Source organism: Aspergillus affinis (genome assembly GCF_023601865.1).
Source record: "Aspergillus affinis strain CMG 70 chromosome Unknown NODE_22_length_351263_cov_86_343593, whole genome shotgun sequence".
In the NCBI taxonomy this organism is placed as follows: domain Eukaryota; kingdom Fungi; phylum Ascomycota; class Eurotiomycetes; order Eurotiales; family Aspergillaceae; genus Aspergillus; species Aspergillus affinis.
In genome coordinates, this window is record NW_026515803.1 from 119,148 (window position 1) to 135,364 (window position 16,217).

General features: G+C 51.7%; 7 protein-coding genes across 7 annotated transcripts; 1 reads left to right on the forward strand and 6 right to left on the reverse strand.

Moving 5' to 3' along the window:
• Nucleotides 1-102: 102 nt before the first annotated feature.
• KD926_004746 (F-box protein) lies at nt 103-1,569 on the reverse strand (the record flags this gene model as incomplete). Its single annotated transcript, XM_053098137.1, has 1 exon — nt 103-1,569. One exon carries the CDS (start codon nt 1,567-1,569, stop codon nt 103-105), a length of 1,467 nt encoding a protein of 488 aa, XP_052957936.1.
• A 2,491-nt stretch (nt 1,570-4,060) lies between these two features.
• On the forward strand, nt 4,061-4,650 carry KD926_004747 (PLAC8 family protein; the record flags this gene model as incomplete). The annotated part of the gene is made up of 3 exons (XM_053098139.1): nt 4,061-4,142; nt 4,223-4,320; nt 4,387-4,650. 3 exons carry the CDS (start codon nt 4,061-4,063, stop codon nt 4,648-4,650), a joined length of 444 nt encoding a protein of 147 aa, XP_052957937.1.
• A 462-nt stretch (nt 4,651-5,112) lies between these two features.
• On the reverse strand, nt 5,113-6,804 carry KD926_004748 (mitochondrial processing peptidase; the record flags this gene model as incomplete). Its single annotated transcript, XM_053098140.1, has 5 exons — nt 5,113-5,503; nt 5,559-6,253; nt 6,329-6,406; nt 6,465-6,590; nt 6,655-6,804. The coding sequence occupies 5 exons, from the start codon at nt 6,802-6,804 to the stop codon at nt 5,113-5,115; spliced, it is 1,440 nt and encodes a 479-aa protein (XP_052957938.1).
• Nucleotides 6,805-7,122: 318 nt separating this feature from the next.
• KD926_004749 (SDR family oxidoreductase) lies at nt 7,123-8,091 on the reverse strand (the record flags this gene model as incomplete). Its single annotated transcript, XM_053098141.1, has 1 exon — nt 7,123-8,091. One exon carries the CDS (start codon nt 8,089-8,091, stop codon nt 7,123-7,125), a length of 969 nt encoding a protein of 322 aa, XP_052957939.1.
• Nucleotides 8,092-8,701: 610 nt separating this feature from the next.
• Nucleotides 8,702-9,940, reverse strand: KD926_004750 (rRNA 2'-O-methyltransferase fibrillarin family protein; the record flags this gene model as incomplete). The annotated part of the gene is made up of 3 exons (XM_053098142.1): nt 8,702-9,412; nt 9,487-9,629; nt 9,844-9,940. The coding sequence occupies 3 exons, from the start codon at nt 9,938-9,940 to the stop codon at nt 8,702-8,704; spliced, it is 951 nt and encodes a 316-aa protein (XP_052957940.1).
• A 339-nt stretch (nt 9,941-10,279) lies between these two features.
• KD926_004751 (uncharacterized protein) lies at nt 10,280-11,340 on the reverse strand (the record flags this gene model as incomplete). Its single annotated transcript, XM_053098143.1, has 3 exons — nt 10,280-10,334; nt 10,530-11,014; nt 11,077-11,340. 3 exons carry the CDS (start codon nt 11,338-11,340, stop codon nt 10,280-10,282), a joined length of 804 nt encoding a protein of 267 aa, XP_052957941.1.
• A 1,587-nt stretch (nt 11,341-12,927) lies between these two features.
• Nucleotides 12,928-15,386, reverse strand: KD926_004752 (CCAAT displacement transcription factor COY1; the record flags this gene model as incomplete). The annotated part of the gene is made up of 4 exons (XM_053098144.1): nt 12,928-14,052; nt 14,105-14,955; nt 15,027-15,194; nt 15,263-15,386. 4 exons carry the CDS (start codon nt 15,384-15,386, stop codon nt 12,928-12,930), a joined length of 2,268 nt encoding a protein of 755 aa, XP_052957942.1.
• Nucleotides 15,387-16,217: the final 831 nt, after the last annotated feature.

Below are 16,217 nucleotides of genomic sequence, written 5' to 3' on the forward strand. Positions count from 1 at the left end.
AAGGACCATCCTAAATTCAACAAAAGGTGACGCTGCTATCCGGCCAACAGAGAATTCCGGTAAGCAGAGCCCCTACTCTTGCGACGAAAGGTTCCCAAGAAACTAGAGCATTACTTGGTCCATTCCGGGACTATTCGGCCGCGCATGTCTATAACTAGATTTTGCAAACTCCGAGCCCAAGCCTCCTCTGTTCATATCCTCTAGATGAATAGTTCTGTATTCAATCCGTTTTTGCCGACAGACAGTCCTCAGCCTCTTGATTGGTAGCATAGGTAAGGTCCTCCCTCCCCAGCCCTCGACATGAATGACCTTGGGCTCGCGCCCCTTGGCAAGAACCTCCAGCTGAACTTCCACGTCTGGCACTGCCCAAATACGCCGTGGCACTACCCAATTTCGCCAATGTGATCCCGGGTCACCATAGAGGCCAAGAAAGTCCAGTCCATGCGGAATATGTTCCATGAGCTGGTAAGGCTTATCATGGTCCCTGCAGTTACCAAAGAGAAAGGCAGGTCCGATACTGAGTGATTTGAGCTTGGTGAATTCTGCCACGGGGGGACAAAATTTCGGGGTATCAGGCCGGTTTGGTTCGAGATTGGGACAATACAGGTCGAGGGTCTCGAGCGTTGTTTTAAACTCGCTTAGACGATTCCAGAGCGCAGACGGACCGGGGAAAGCCCATTCGGACTGAGGGATGCTGCTAAAGTCGACGCACAAGCTGGTCAATGGGGGTCGCTTGTCCAAGAACTTCAGGAGGTCTTCGAGCCGGGTCTCCTTGTGTAGGTCAATGGTCAGTTTGGTCAAGTGAGTCATTGCGCTTGCTTCATCTGCCAGCTGCCAGGAGAACAGACTTGGGTCGAGGTACGTGCGCAGCAGAGTCATCTCGCGTAGCTGAGGGAAGTAGATGAACGGCTGATAGCGGTCCACTTGGAGGGGGACGTTGCCGTATGGCTGATCGTCCGTGTTCAGGCACAATTTTTTCAGATGCTTGAAAGCGAACTTTTTGCGCCCATCATTGCTGAAGTATGCCGAATTCGTAGGAATGACCGCATTTTCTGCTACGGCGCGAAGATATTTGTCGTCGTAGGTGGCATGCATGTACAAGGACTCGATCTCGGTCACGCAGGCGAGGATCATGGCCACAATGGGCCGTCGATTGTCGAGTCGTAGTGCATCATAGGTCTCCTCTGGCTCATAGTAATCGATTCCCGATTCATACAATCCCTGGTGGAGAACAGGGAGATATTCATCGCACAGGCGCCTGGCAAGAGCCACGCTACGAATTCCGGTGTACTTGAGACAATGCTGCAAGTCCACCGCCTTGACGTACTTAGCCAGGCTCGGCACCTGGACAACCGTTCGCATGAACTGCCAGAGGCGCTCGCGGTCTTTAAATTCTCCATTGTTAATGAAGGTGTGGTAGAGTCGTGGAATTGCGGCGGAATACCAGCTGTGGTTGACAAGGCTGAGCCGGTACCAGTCATGAATGTCGCCGATCTCCTCGACGTAGGAGAAGATCAAGTCGAGGATCTCCATGGGCAAAAACGCTGCATTCTCTTCTAGTGCAGTCATCTTGTTAGGTGAGCTGAATGCCCTTTCAGATTGTCGGTCTCCAAGACGGTTTAAATGGCGGTTGGGGGACTCACTCGGTCGCAAGGCTTCAGGATTTTTCTTTGTTTAAGACTTCAAGATTGGCTATCTGAGCATGGACAGGCAACAATAGGAGAATGTAGATATTGTGCAGTTTGCAATGGAGAGTATCCGGTTATTTTGGGAGGCAGCGTGGTGATAGCTGGGAGTTGCAAAGTGGGAGGTTCCCGTCGTTTGTGGCTGAGACAACTTGGGCTCTTTCTGTTGGGCGAGGGGCAGCTGTACCCATGATTTCCTGAGTGAAATGCATTCACTCACAATAATTTCACTTTGCTTCTCTTGTGTGCACTTCACTCTCCGCATAGTGTTGGTTCGTGGTTACACGGTTCAAGTATGCAGAACAGAACACCTCCCGTCACCACAATGCTGCGGAAGCTCTTGAGCAAGGAGAAGGGCCCAGAGATCCTTGAGTGAAGCGGAAGATGTCACTCAACCAGAGAAAAAATGGTTGACTCAGGTCATAGGGACAGATCTGCACCCAAACCGACACAGGAAGGGATTTAACGCAGGGTTTGTAGATGGTCAACACCCAACAATTGTAGCCTGTGAAAAACGTCATCCCGTAATACAGAACAAGCAGTACCCCAAAGCGACGGGGGAATATGGCTCAACCTTGCGCGAACCGATCTCACCTGGGACGTTGAATGACTTAATCAACGTTTACTTCGAATCAAAACCACGTGAAGAAACAAGCCAGGAACACCGTGCTCTCGTGCATTGGATTCGAGCCTTCCTCGAAGGATCGTCAGACCGCAAGCACAAGCTTTCCCTCCAGAGGGAGGTAATTTACAGATTGCAAGCCAACCAACAAGCCAACCAGGATTACAAGCTCCTAGGTCTTCATCGTCTTCCTCCCATAGAAAAGTGGGTACAAGCGCAGACGGCAAAGAGCTACGATTATCATACCTTTCTGGATTTTTTGAGGATAATTGGCAAGTCTCTTCTTTATCACTGGGTGACATGCGATGGTCAACAACGGGGTTTTTTTACCGGAAACCCTCCCTGTACTTAGCCGCTACTATGGCCCTTGCTGGATACAGTCAGTTGGAAGTCCAAGATGCTGTGAAGAAGCTACTCTCGCACCGTCGAGGAGACCTGGTCTTGATCATGTCATTTGATTAAATTGGTTAAGTTCATCCATTTGATCATCCACTGCAACCCCCTATCTTGTACGCTCACGACACCAGAAGGCTTGCTAGTCAAGCACAAGAGATCGGATGAATCTGCCTACACTGTACGAACTGTCAGGAACAGCCCCATCGTTCCTTCACTTGCAATCTGAAAACTGCAAAAGTGCCTATTATTCCGTTTTTAAAGAAGACAATGTAACTGTCATTTGCTATGATTAAGGATAACATTTTCTTTCTACAACATCAAACCAAAAGAAAGAAATATACCTAAAAAAAATGAAAGGGAAAAAAGAAAGTCTCCGCCCTGGATTACATAGACTTCTTCATTATAAGTCTGCAGCACGACGACTATTGGTAGATTATTCTCTACGGAGTCGTTTTGAATCCTTCACCTAAACGTCGTCAAGCATCAGAAAAACGTGATGATGTCGGAGTGGCGTTTCTCCGTATCGCTTGCCTGTCCTGTACCATATTCTGCATCTTCTCGTAATAAGTGGGTTCCCACCAAGCTAGCGACTTTTCTGACGGACCACAGCCTCAGGAACAGACTCGAAAATCGGTTGACAAGAAAAACCTTACTCCTGAGAGCCTCGATCTAGGCATCCAATACGAGGCTGGTGGCTATTTAGCTTCGCTTTAGGTAGTGCCGATCCTTGGGTTCATTTCCACCTTTTCACCTACCTAGATAAACAGACAACATTCCAACAAACAATCCCAATCCCCTTTATGCAAGGTCGGCATTTAAATGCAATCATAAACTCCAATTCTTTCAGGTCAGCCCGTAAGCGTTAGCATTCAAGTCAACTAGAAACAGCAGGCTGGGCTAGCTCAAGTCTTGTCTCGTTTAGCGTGCCTCCGAACGTCAATTTGGCCCCCGTTAGGCTACGTCGTACAGATGTAGAGCCCTGCCTGCTTAGTCGATGGTTCGCTTTACCTGTCTTTGGCCCCATTTTCGAGCTGGCTCGTTTGTTATGCTCTCCTTTCTGGAATTCCTTTTCTTTTTACGTTTGATTTTTTTTAGAGTTGGACCGGACCTGGGCGTATTATTTAAAGGATGATCGGGCTGTCAGTTGGATTTCTTGGTTTTTGGATCTTCTTTTTTTCTCTTTGCTTGGTAGATCTGGTTTGATTGTTTAATTTGTCGCTCTTTTATTATATCATATCATATCACTACACTACACTACACTACACTACTATACTACAGTAAACAGTATAGTACCGACTACCTACCTTAATATCGATCAACACACCCTACCAAAAAAAAAAAAAACACTATCTACACAATGGGCTCCCCCGAAGAACACGAAGAACACCGACATGAATGGAGCGCTGGGTTCTGGAGCTGCTGTTCCCCGTTCGGAACATGTACGTATACCTACTACCTCACAGTCCCCATTCCCTCCCAATGGCAATGGCAATGGCAACGACCTAACAGATCAAACCAGGCATGAAAGCAAGCTGCTGTCCCTGCTTCCTCTACGGAAAGGTATCCTCGCGATTGGATGACCCCGCGCTCAAGGAATACAGTCATATGAATGGAAGCGTACGATCCCTCCTCCTCCCAAAACTACACCTAAACCCATACTAACAGGAACCCCAAAAATGATAGTGCTGCCTCTACGCCCTAACCTCCTACGTTGGATTCTACTGGATCCTCCTCATGCTGAAGCGCGGCCAGATGCGCGACCGATTCGGCATCGAAGGAAACGGCTGCAAGGACTGTATGGCGGCGTGCTGCTGTCCGTGCTGCGTGCTCATGCAGCAGGATAAGGAGACCGAGGCGCAGTCGGAGAAGATTGAGAAGGCCTCGGGAGCGGCTGGGTATCAGGCTCCTGCTGGGATGGCGTATCCGACTGCGAATGGAACTTATTAATTCCTCTTACCTAGCTCGGAGATAGTATCTTATGGGGGGGTTGAGTCACTCTTTTTGGTTTGGTTATGATGGATGGATGGATGGATGGGCTGGTTCCCTTAGCTTTCTTTCTCGGGGTTTTCGTTCCTTAGGCATTCTATAACGATTTTTTTTCCTTCCATTTTTTTTCTCTCCTGTGGCGTGATGGTGGGTGGATACTGTAGGTTAGGTAAATCATAAGGTACTCACTCCTACGGTTAAAAGAAAGAATAAACAAACAAAAATACAAGTTTTGAGTATATCAGCGACAGTTGATACTGTACAAGACACGCTACCTCAACTAACGTTTCCTTCCCCCCATCATCTTCGATCTATTAAATCAATCACCAATATCAAAAAAAGAAAAAAGAAAAAGAGAAAATTCCGTAACTCTGAGACGCAAGCAAAAATGTATAAGATTAAACATACACAACAATTCCGCGTTTACAGGGTGTTTCGGCTCATGTCCGCACGGATACGCTGGTAGTCGAGGATACCCTCGACGCTACCGACGGCGCTCAGGGCGACGTCCTGATCCCAGATGCGGCGCATGGCGAACTCCATGACGTCCTTCTCGGTGATCTGGCCGATCGTGCGCTCGATGTCCTCGGCGGACAGGCGGCGGCCGGTGGTGATGATCTGGCGACCGATGTCCTCGGCAACGGCGGTGGTGCCGTCCAGGGAGAGGAGGATGGAGGCCTTCAGCTGGGCCTTGGCGCGCTCGACCTCGGCGGCGGTGACGTTGAAGCACATGCGAGACCACTCACGGAGGGTGAAGTGGATCAGGTCGTCGAGGCGGGTGAGGTTCTCGGAGACCAGGTAGATACCCCAGAGACTAATCGGTCAGTTTCATGTCATGTGTGGAATGAAGTAGAAAGGAGGAAACTCACCCAGTGTCGCTGTAGCTGGTCGAGAAACTCATGAAGCTGTTGGCCAGACCCTGGTGCTCAACGGTGGAGCTGAGCTTGCTGCCGAGGTAGGGGGAGTTGCCCATGGCACGGTCCCAGTTACCGACGATGGCCTGGGCGACGAGACCGGTGAAGTAGTCGTCGTCCTTCCAGCTGACACCCTCAACGGCGAGGGCGATGTGGGCAGAAGGCAGGGTGTCGTCACGGAGACGGACCTCGGAGCCGATGAACTCGGGGACACGCTTCTGCTCAGCGGTGAGAGCCTGAGCCGCAGAGGTAGGGGCCTGGCTGGGGAGGCTGCCGAAGTGCTCCTCGGCGAGGCGGACGAGCTGCTCGTGGGGGATTCCACCGGCACCGACCAGGACCATACGGTCGGCGGTGTAGTTGGTCTTGATGTAGTCGACCAGGTTGTCCCGGGAGATGGTCTGGATGTTCTCCTTGGGGCCGAGGATCGTACGACCGAGGGGCTGGTTCTGGTAAGCAGTGGCGTGCAGGTGGTCGAAGACAACCTCCTCCAGCTGCTTGTCAACCTCCTCCTGCTCGCGGAGGATCACATCACGCTCGCGCTCAATGGCACCGGGCTCGAGCTTGGAGTTCTGGAGGATATCGGAGAGGATGTCAACGGTCTTGGGGACATCGTTGTTGAAGGACTTGGCGTAGTAAACGGTGTTCTCGCGCTATTTAATGCAATTCGTGGTCAGTGGTCAATGGCATAGGTATTTGTCTCATCAGGATGGATTTTCCGGGCGTACCGAAGTGTAAGCGTTGAGGTGACCGCCCATGTTCTCGATCTCCAACTCCAATTGGTGCTGGGTGCGCTTGTTGGTGCCCTAGATAGAAATAAACGTGAGTACAAAGACCTCATTCAACCATGAGACCAAGTCATACCTTGAAAGCAAGGTGCTCCAGGAAGTGTGCGGTTCCGTTGGTCTTGTCAGTCTCTGCCCGGCTACCGGCATCGATCCAGACACCAACGGTCGAGGTCTGCGCCCAAGGGGAGTGCTCAGTGGCGATCTAAACCAATCAATCAGCAAGCCTGCGACGCAATTGAACCCTTTTCTGTCCATGAATCGCCTACCGTGAAGCCGTTCGAGAGGGTGGTGGACTGGGTGGTGGAGGGCAGCTTGACGGGGGACGCAAAGCCACGCTTCACGGGCTGGACAGCCTTCAAGGCAGCCCGGCTCCGGAGAGCCTGGTTAAGGTTGAATGCTAGGCGCCGGGAGGCCATTGTGAAGAGGAATTAAATGGAGATATGAGAGAAGGGGGGAGAGGGGGAGGGAGGGATGAAGCAAAAGCAACGGCTGTTAGAACGGGCAGCCCTGGAGATTGCGAGGTTGAAGTTCGGGAGTCAAATTGTTCGCCTGCCCGTCAGCCAATCACATGACCCGCTTTTCCAAACCGGCGTTCCCTCCCGACTGTTTCCTACCCGGCTTTTCCCTCAGTATATCTTACTCCCTACTCTATGCTTTCGTGCTGCCAACGCAATCCATTCCATTAATTCTCACACACTATCCTACTACATCATGGATCACATTCACATATGGAACTACTCAAAAGCCCTCGCAAACTGCCGAATATTCTCCTCCATCGACACATCCTCCGAAAACCCCAACCTCAGCGCCCGTGCCGTATTAAAATGCGGCGTCCACGTCTGCACGATGCGATCGATATCCGCATCAAACTCCTCCCTCACTAGCGCCCGTCTCTCCTTGCCCCCGATCTTCTCCAACGCATCTAACATCTCCTGCACGCTGACCTTCAACCCAGGCAAATTGACCGACCGCGATTCCCCACTAAACGCCTCGGCCGGGATCTCGCGCGCCCGCAGCAGATTCCTTACCACCGTGTACGGCGAGCAGATCCATAACTCGGTCGCCCGGCTGACAGGCAGCACGGCGCTCTTCCCGTGGAACGGCTCGCGGATGATGTCGCTGGCGAAACTGCTCGCTGCTTGCGTGGGTTTGCCCGCGCGGACGGTCACGGTGGGAAGGCGGACGCTGCGGCCGTCGAGGAACCCGCGTCGGGAGTAGTCGTTGAGAAGGGTCTCGATGATGAGTTTCTGCGAGCCATACGAGGAGGACGGGATGGGTGGGAAGTTGCCCTCGTCGATGAGGAGGCCTGGGGGCGCGAGGCCATACACGGCCAGGCTGGATGTGAAGACAACTTTGGTGCCTGGGGCGGTGGTCCGGAGACGGTCAAGGATGAGGCGTGTGGCGTCGAGGTTGACGCGGATGCCGAGCTCGAAGTTCGCTTCGGAACCGCTGGACATGATGCCGTGAAGGAGATAGACGGTGTCGAAGCGCTGGGTGGGCGTGAAGAGCTCCTCGATGACGCTGGGGTTCGTCAGGTCCGCTTGGATGCGCTTCACGCGCGATGCATGGGCTGCTGCTGAGGCAGGCACTTCGGGCTCGATCACGTCTGTGAGCGTCACTGTAACATCGGGCGAGCTGGATAGAAGGGCCGCTGCTAGCTCTTGTCCGACGTAACCGCTGGCCCCGGTGATGATTATCGACATGATGACAAGGTGAGTTTCTTCAGTAGTGTAGAGAGTAGTTCAGAAGTTTGCGTAGACGAAGTTACTATGCCCAAATCTTGAATGAGTCTTGCGGCTACGCAGCACTGCGCACGTCTACCAGGCTTTAAATAATCGTGATTATCCTCAACTGCGGGGTTCAAAATAATCCCCCACTCGTCTCGGTCTTCGAGTCCATCGTGGTTGATTCATTCGCAGTTCCTTTCGCCTAGTTGAACACTCCGCAACAAATCCGATGACATGTTCTCGGAGACTAATCCGACTGCCGAGCTACGGCGGAAGTCCGAATTGCCTGCTCGTAAAGATCCTTCGAAGGATCGCACGATCACTTGTAGGTGGCGCAGGCAATTTGCAAGACCTGTCGCAATTCGTCTGATACTCCAAGATTAAGAAAAAGAAATGACATGTTGGAAATTTTCTGAGTCAAGCAAAAATACATTTAGAACCTTGAATTGGGATCACACACAAAGAAAAGAGAAAGCATTTCGACATATCACGGAACACTCGACGCCAGAAAAAAAAAAATAGAGATCACAAGAAATGATTAAGACATGAGAACAAAAAATCAGACCACCATTTTTAAGCAAACCCTTTATGCAGAACGCTTGTAAAGACCAGCGACTATACAGTGGTCACGTTCGAAAGGCTCCAGGGTCAACTGTTCCCGGGGCTTGATCTTCTCATCTCTCATCTTCTGGACTTCGCGAGCGAACACAACCTCGGGCTTGGCCGTACTGTCGATACAGTTGGCCTTGATAGAGACGATGACACCACCCTCGTTCTTGAGGAACAGGTGGGCGTTAAGACCCACGATACGGGCCTGATCGGGCTGGGCAACATCGGCGAAGATGACGTCCACCATGGGCACGAGCATGCGGTAGCGGAGAGGGTGACGAGCATCGTCAACGATGGGGATGACGTTGGTACGGTGAGTGGCCATGCCGATCAGGTCACGACCGGAACGGTGAGAGAACTCAACGGCGTAGACGTTTCCGGTAGGTCCGACGATATCAGCAACGTGACTGACGGAGGTACCGCTGGCGGAACCGAGATACAGGACCTTAGCGCCAGGCTTCATGTAGATCTCATCCAGACCACCCAGGATACCGGCAGCCATCTTGGAACGGAAGGGGTTCCAGACACGGTATTCGGTCTTGGTCACGGCACCGTCCTCCTGGGGAGGAGACTCGACGGAAATGCGCTTCTCGCCGTAGACGGCCTCACCGGGGGTCAAGTTCTTGGTGACGAGCAAATCTTCCTTACCGCCACGGGCAACGAAGACACCGGCGTGACGGTGGGGCTCCTAAAGAAGCACATCCATGTTAGTTTTTTCATCTACAAAGCTTCGCGAAAATCCAGAGAGTCAGTGTCACTTACAATAACGACCTTAGCACCACCACGGGCACCACCACGAGCACCACCACGTCCACCACGAGGAGCACCACGGCCACCACGGGGAGCACCACGGCCGCCGCCACGGCCACCGCCACGGGGACCACCGCGACCCATTCCAAGACCGCCTAAGGATGGTGAAGAGACCTCGTTAGCAACTCCGATTCCCAAAGGGGACCGTCACAGGACTCGACGTCTTCAACGCAAATGCTGAACATCACAACACGATGAAACTGGCCCAGTCGGTAGGCTCAGATATCACGGCCGATACTGAAAGCGATAATGCTGATAATCGATTGACCTGGATACCGTTCCCAAGCATGGACTTGATCGTGAACAAACCTCGACCACCACGGCCACCACCTCCACGGGGGGCACCACGTCCACCACCACGACCAGGAGGTCCACCACGTCCTCGGGGAGGTCCACCGAAAGCCATTATGTTATGTAGATTGAGATTGATCGAAGGGTTGAGAGATTAAAGGAGAAAGGATTCCGTAACTGAAGGAGTAGCGACGGAAGAGAAGTTTTCGGGCGAGGGAAAAAAAAAAAATTCGGCAGAAAGGTATCCGGTCGGGAGCGGCAGAACCGTTAGACAAGCACCACAGGCACTAAGAAAAGCAGCTTTTTGCAACGAAGAAAAAATCGCACCCGCACTGACTTTCAGTGTTCGGTCGAGGCCGTATAGCTTGTCGTTGTTGCGGTCGAGATTTTTCAGACGGAGACTTGGGGATCTTTGAAAATCAGAATGCGCTAGTCCGGGCTGGGACTAGGGTGATTAGGCCCGGATAGCGAGGTCACCTGACTTGGGCAAGCCCTGCTCCAATTGGCTCCTGTCATCAGTGATATAGCATCAGTATCCCTCCATTGTTGGTGATCTACTGGTCTACAGGGCGTGTGCTACTGCTGGACACTCAGTATCAACTGTATAGGTCATACCAGTCATCAATATGTCCATCCGTTGTGATATAAATGAAAAACGCCCAATATATATTCTGTACAACAATGCCCTCCCTCACCCCCATCACCTCTCAAAGAAGTAATAGTTGGCAGCGTACTGCACCGTAAACTCTGACGGCATATTCTCGCACGTCTTCGGGGCCTGTCCCGCCGCCGTATCCACCCGATAAACACTCTTGAACTTACCAACCGTCCCATTGACAGTCGGCAGATAGAGCCACGCAACGGCGCCATTGCCTCCCTTGACAGCACTAGACGGGGCATCGATCTCAGCGCCCTTCTTCGTGAACGCGATCCCATGTCGCGTCGAAGCAAGATCAAAGTTGAAGACCGGCGTTGTGCCCGAAAAGTAGTGATGACCGAGCAGCTCAATATTTGCCGGGGGAAGAGCGTCTACGTCGTTGTTCGGCAACTGCATTTTGTACACGATACTAGGGAGCATCTCGATCATGTCGGGGTAGTTTGCCGCGATACAGGTGGCGTTGTAGAGGCGGGCAACGGCGCCGGCAGCTTCGGGCTTCGAGTCGGACGAGGATGACGCGCAGGTATAGTTCTACTCTGATTGTTAGCCGCGGTGGCTGGGAGGAGGAGTTGTTTGCTGCGTGTTTGACATACCTGTGTACCACGACCTACTGCAACATAAAGGGGCTTTAGGCCAGATGGGGAGGGAAGCTCCGAGGCAAAGGATGGTAGCGCAATTTTAGACGCATCACACGTCGTCGAAGAGTCCATGATGTCCATGAGATTGTCGATGTGCTTGCTCACTTTCCCTAGGAACGAGGCCATGTCGTCGGAGTAATCGTAGGCATGGTCGAAGAGAGTTGGCGCCGCAATGGACGTTGCTGCCAGGCAAGTGATAAATAGAAGAGTTGGACGCATGCCGGATGCCTGTCCAAGTCTGACGGTAGAGAAGAGAAACGTAAAGGAATGTCTGGTGAATTAAGAACGGATACAACGAAGTAACGCGTTCCCGTGGATGTACGGCAGATGAATAAAATTGAGAAATCAGAAGACAATGGGTATCAAAAGTGACGCGCCGACAGACAAGAGAAGGAGGGTTAAGGATAGCAAGATCAAGGAGAGCAGAGAGGCGAGAGAGGTCTGGGAGGAGGAAAAAAGAAAAAGATCAACATGCACCCGGTCACCAGCCATGCATATATAGCCAGAGGAGAGGAAGCATCACGTCCGGTTCCTGGAGCACGCCCAGTTGCAAATAATAGAAACGACTATGCTGCATTCGAAACTTGTAATGTAGGATCTATAAACAGTCTCGAGTGAGAGGATCCCTGAAGCCGCCCACCACGACCATGGAAGATCGAGCTTCCTCATTGGATCTCGGTATGCGCTGGTGGGAATCCTTCAGACTTCACGGCAGATAATGCTAGTCGGTGTGCCACGCGAAACAGGAGGGATATCTAGGCGGCTGGTACTGCTGAAGATTGCACTTGTGGTGTCGTGATTGGCTTGCTGGGACTTGATTGCTGGTTATTTGCCAGGGTGGCCAAGTGGGGAGAAACCGGGTGAGCATTCATTCGTCCAGGCTGCATTTAAATCTCCCGGTCGGTGTCGATATCCAAAAATAACCAGGTCGGCGCTTAAGGATTGCCCATGGCGGTTAGTGTGCAGAACAGCATCTCGGGGATTTATCACCCCCTCATTTGAGCTTGGGTCATTTGGCAGAGTCAAAAGCGGGGAACGATATTAATAGTATTCAGATGAATGATAGGACTATTCCATGGTATTGCCAATTATGGTCCGCCGGTATGCTTTAGAAGCCTGCTAGATGTATTAGTGGACAATTCGTGTAGCTCAATAATGCTTAGCCAGATTATCACGCATGTCGCTCATTCTCAACAATCGCCGGGGTGGTTCTTGTTTGTCCTCTCATTTTCCATAATCTATCTTTTTTTTTTTTTTTTTGCATTGATCGATTAATTGGCATTTATTGTTGCCCTTTTTTCCCCTCTTCTCATTGTCTAGTAAGTATTACGATCTCTGGGACATCAGACACGCCGAGGTTCATTCTGCCATAGGGCCGAGAGCTACAGAACGCTCAGATAACCGCACTGGCAAACTCTATTGGATATTCCTCCTAAAAATATACAGACACTACGCTCGCTAAAATTGGCGTCAAGGCAGCACTGTCTATAAGTGTAAGCTGGTCAATAAGGCGCGACCGAATTAGCAAGTCGGGCTGGGAACCCACTTGTCTGCAGAAGTCACCAACCACGGAGGGGAAGAAGATCTTCCTGAAGAAAACGGTGCTCTAATTTAAAGTAGCTCCTAGAATAGAACAAAATAAATGGCTACAGCTACAAGTCCAGTCCAGAATCGAATAGATACAGGTACACCAATAATATGAAAACAGGATAATTATGACCCCCACCGCCCAAACGCCGTAAGGTAGTGCAAGGACTTCAAAAGGAATACCACCTACCACGGTGTAATGTAACGCAATTTATGCAGTTACCCTACATGGTTGAAACCCTCTTGCTGCCAATCATCTCCGTTGACGGCCTGTCCCCCTGGATAACCTCTACCACCTCCGGCTCCGACCCCGCCGACGGCAGCAGCAGTCGCAAGGTTTGCACTGTGCTTTTCAATGTCCATGTTGCTCATGACGTAGAGCATGCTGAAGAGGAGAATGTGGATGGCAAAGCAGTACCCCGCAAACAGGTTGCGACTGGTGCGATTGGCCAGGATGATTCTTGTGAGAGAGAAGACAATCCGCTCAGGGAGGTTCATCCGTTTATAGGCACGTGCGGATTCGCGACCTCGGAACGCGGCGAATGGCGAAATCTGGGCCTCGTAGGCAGACTGGTAGCGGTCGAGCGAGAGTCCGGATGGGGTGTCTGCGGAGAGGTGCACGGAGGATGCGCTGGGCCTGCTGCCGTAGGAAGACGCAGATGTCGAGGCTCCTGGGCCGCGGTTGTATGTTGATACATAACGGGTTTTCTCGTAAAGACTGAGGTTATCCTTTTGAAGGGAGGAGACCTCCTGTCTTAGAGACTTAACGGAATCGTACATCTTCGACAGCTCTTCCTCCAACTCGGTGTTTTTCTTCTTGAAGCGATCCCGCTGGGCCTGAATCATAGGTAAGATACCAGACCCCCCACCGACAGGCTCGCCGGCGCGGATGGAATCCATCGTATTAGCCGAATTCGCTCCCTGGTCGAATCCTGAAATGATGGACGACGTCGGCGACGTCGCACCCCGCCGAGATGTGTGATACTTCGACGTGTAGGTGCCTGCGACCGACATGGCGGTCGAGGGGAAGGTGTTCACAGCCTCTTGCTGGACGTGCAGAAGATCATTCTCGAGGGTTGTGGAGAGCTTTTGCGACTTTTCCAATTCTTGCTTGGTTATCGACAGATCATCGCGAAGAGTTTCAAGCTGCCCTTGAAGGTCGCGATGGGATACCCGCAAAAGAGTCAGCTCATCTGTGAGTTTCTTGTTTCTGGCTAACAGGAGTTGTTCTAGGGTGTTGTTTTTGGAGTCCTCCTTCGACTTGGTCGCCGCGCCGTTAGGGCTTCCTGCAGCATCCGTGACATCTCCTGCATCGTCATCGTCACCCGCTGCGAATTCGATAGACTAGACACGAAGGTTAGCAAATGCGGGCCACGGTCATTGTCATGTGACTTACTTTGATCATCTCCAGCTCTCGACGAATATCTTCATAATCAGCCACCTTCTCCAACTTTGTCCGTAACTCGTCCCGCTCAGCGGCTGCTTTAGTGAATTGCCTCTCAGAATGAGAAATCTTGGACTCCCATGAGTGTCGCTGGGAATCTTTGTCGAACCGCGCGGCATCCAATTTGCGCAACAACGACGAGTTCTCCGACTGGAGACGGAGATATGCGGGATCGTCTTCGACGGAAGTGGTCTGCTCGGGTTGAGAGTGCGATACAGCTTGAGCCAGCTCAAGCCTCAACTGCTCGTTTCGAGCCTCAACCTCCGCTAGCCTGAGGCTGGCCTTCTCCAAATCGGCGGACACCAGTTCCAATTCCGCCGCAGTAGCGCCTTGTTGCGAAGCGTTGCCGCTATCATCGTCCTGGCCCAGGCGTTGCGATACCTCGTAGCTCGCTTTGAGTTCCTTCAGCAAACGTTCTTGGTTTTCGACCTTCTCCTCCAAGCTCTTCTCCTTTGCGGTCCAATTGTTGGATTTCTCCGACAGCACGGCGGACCAGGACGTCTCGATTTCTTTGATCTTCGTTTCTTGATTATCCTCCAGCTTCTTCCTTGCAGTTCGCTCTTCTTCAAGTCGCCGCTCGGTGTCCTCTAGCTGGGAGGTAAGTCGGTCGACGGAGTCTTGTAGTTGGTCCCGCTCAGAGGTCAATCGAGGAACCGTCTCTTCGGAGTGAACAAGGGAATCCACGGACGTTTCGAGAAGAGGATAGGGGTCGGGGGCCTCGGATAGGGAGGAATAGAGTTGTAGGAAGGCGGATGACGAGGCTTTGCCCTGATTTGTCAAAGTATCGATGAATCCTTGGTAGGCTGTTGGATGCAGATGGTGTCAGCCGGCTCCGCAAGCGATTGAATAAAAACCGCGTTGATGTGATTGTTACCTTTCAAAAGTCCCTTGTATTCCGATAACTTGGCCGCATCCTCTAGCTTTCTGAAATCCTTGGTCTTCTGGGCTAGATCCTTCCTTTGCACAAGCGCATCACGCTGCTGGGAGACAATGTCCGAGGCGGTACTGTCCAATTTCGCGACGGTGTTGGTCAGGTCGATTCCTGGAGAGAATAATTGTTAGACCTTCTCATACTCCTTTCCAACGACAAGGCGACTTCAGAAAACATACCTCTCCAAGCCGCGATCGCACGTTGGAACTTGTTCGCACCCTCGGGTAGCTTTGCGGCGTTGTCCTTTTCGGCGTCGTGTCCATCTTCAGGCACCATGCCCTCCGTGATGTGGAACGTATCCATTCTGTGGAGAATCTCGGATTTTCGACTTTTTTAGACTTCGCTTTCCAGACCTGGATAATCAGAGTAGCGCCCCCATCAAGAAACAGAACCAACGAACTTCAGCACCTCAGCGGAGGGGAGGAAGGCCACCAGAGCCACGGAGTCGCCAGTTCATGCGATACGGAGGCCGAGACCCGGGCCGAGGATGTTCCGACCGCGTCAGCCCGTCTATGTTTAGATTGAAGTCGGTCCCTCCACCAGGGGTCTTGATAAATTAGGGGATTATCTGTGGTATATTATTAGAGAGGAGAGACTGGTACAGTTCATCTGATGTGACCTGTCGATTGTGTACACTGCAATTGCAAGTGCCCATCACGTGCCACCGATACATCGGCGATCTAAGAGTGCTCCGTAGTGCACATGACATCATATCAAAGAGTACATACACTCGATGTAACATACTACAGGAGAATATGCAACATGCGATTTTCGTATTCTCTTTTGTCTTGGCCTCTCAATTACTCAAGGGTCCACAATAGTAGTTGTTAACTGATACATTTCGGTGAAATGCTAGGCCTATTAGGTGTTATTGGTTGGATCAACAGTAGTGGGCTTTCAGTGTATTCGCCTACCTACCTGTACCAATCGCAAAAGCAGAAAGGAAAGAGCACAGAATCCACAATGAGTATATGATCTGGCTATGTCTATAGATAACTATAGTGAGATACGGTAAACTTCCAAGCACGTGTAGACTACGCTAAACCGATCCGGGCCAGGCACCTCCGCCTGAGTCAGCGACGCTAAACCTCCCCGGGTCCACTTACGAGGCCGCCCTCCAGACTCCCGCCGTTC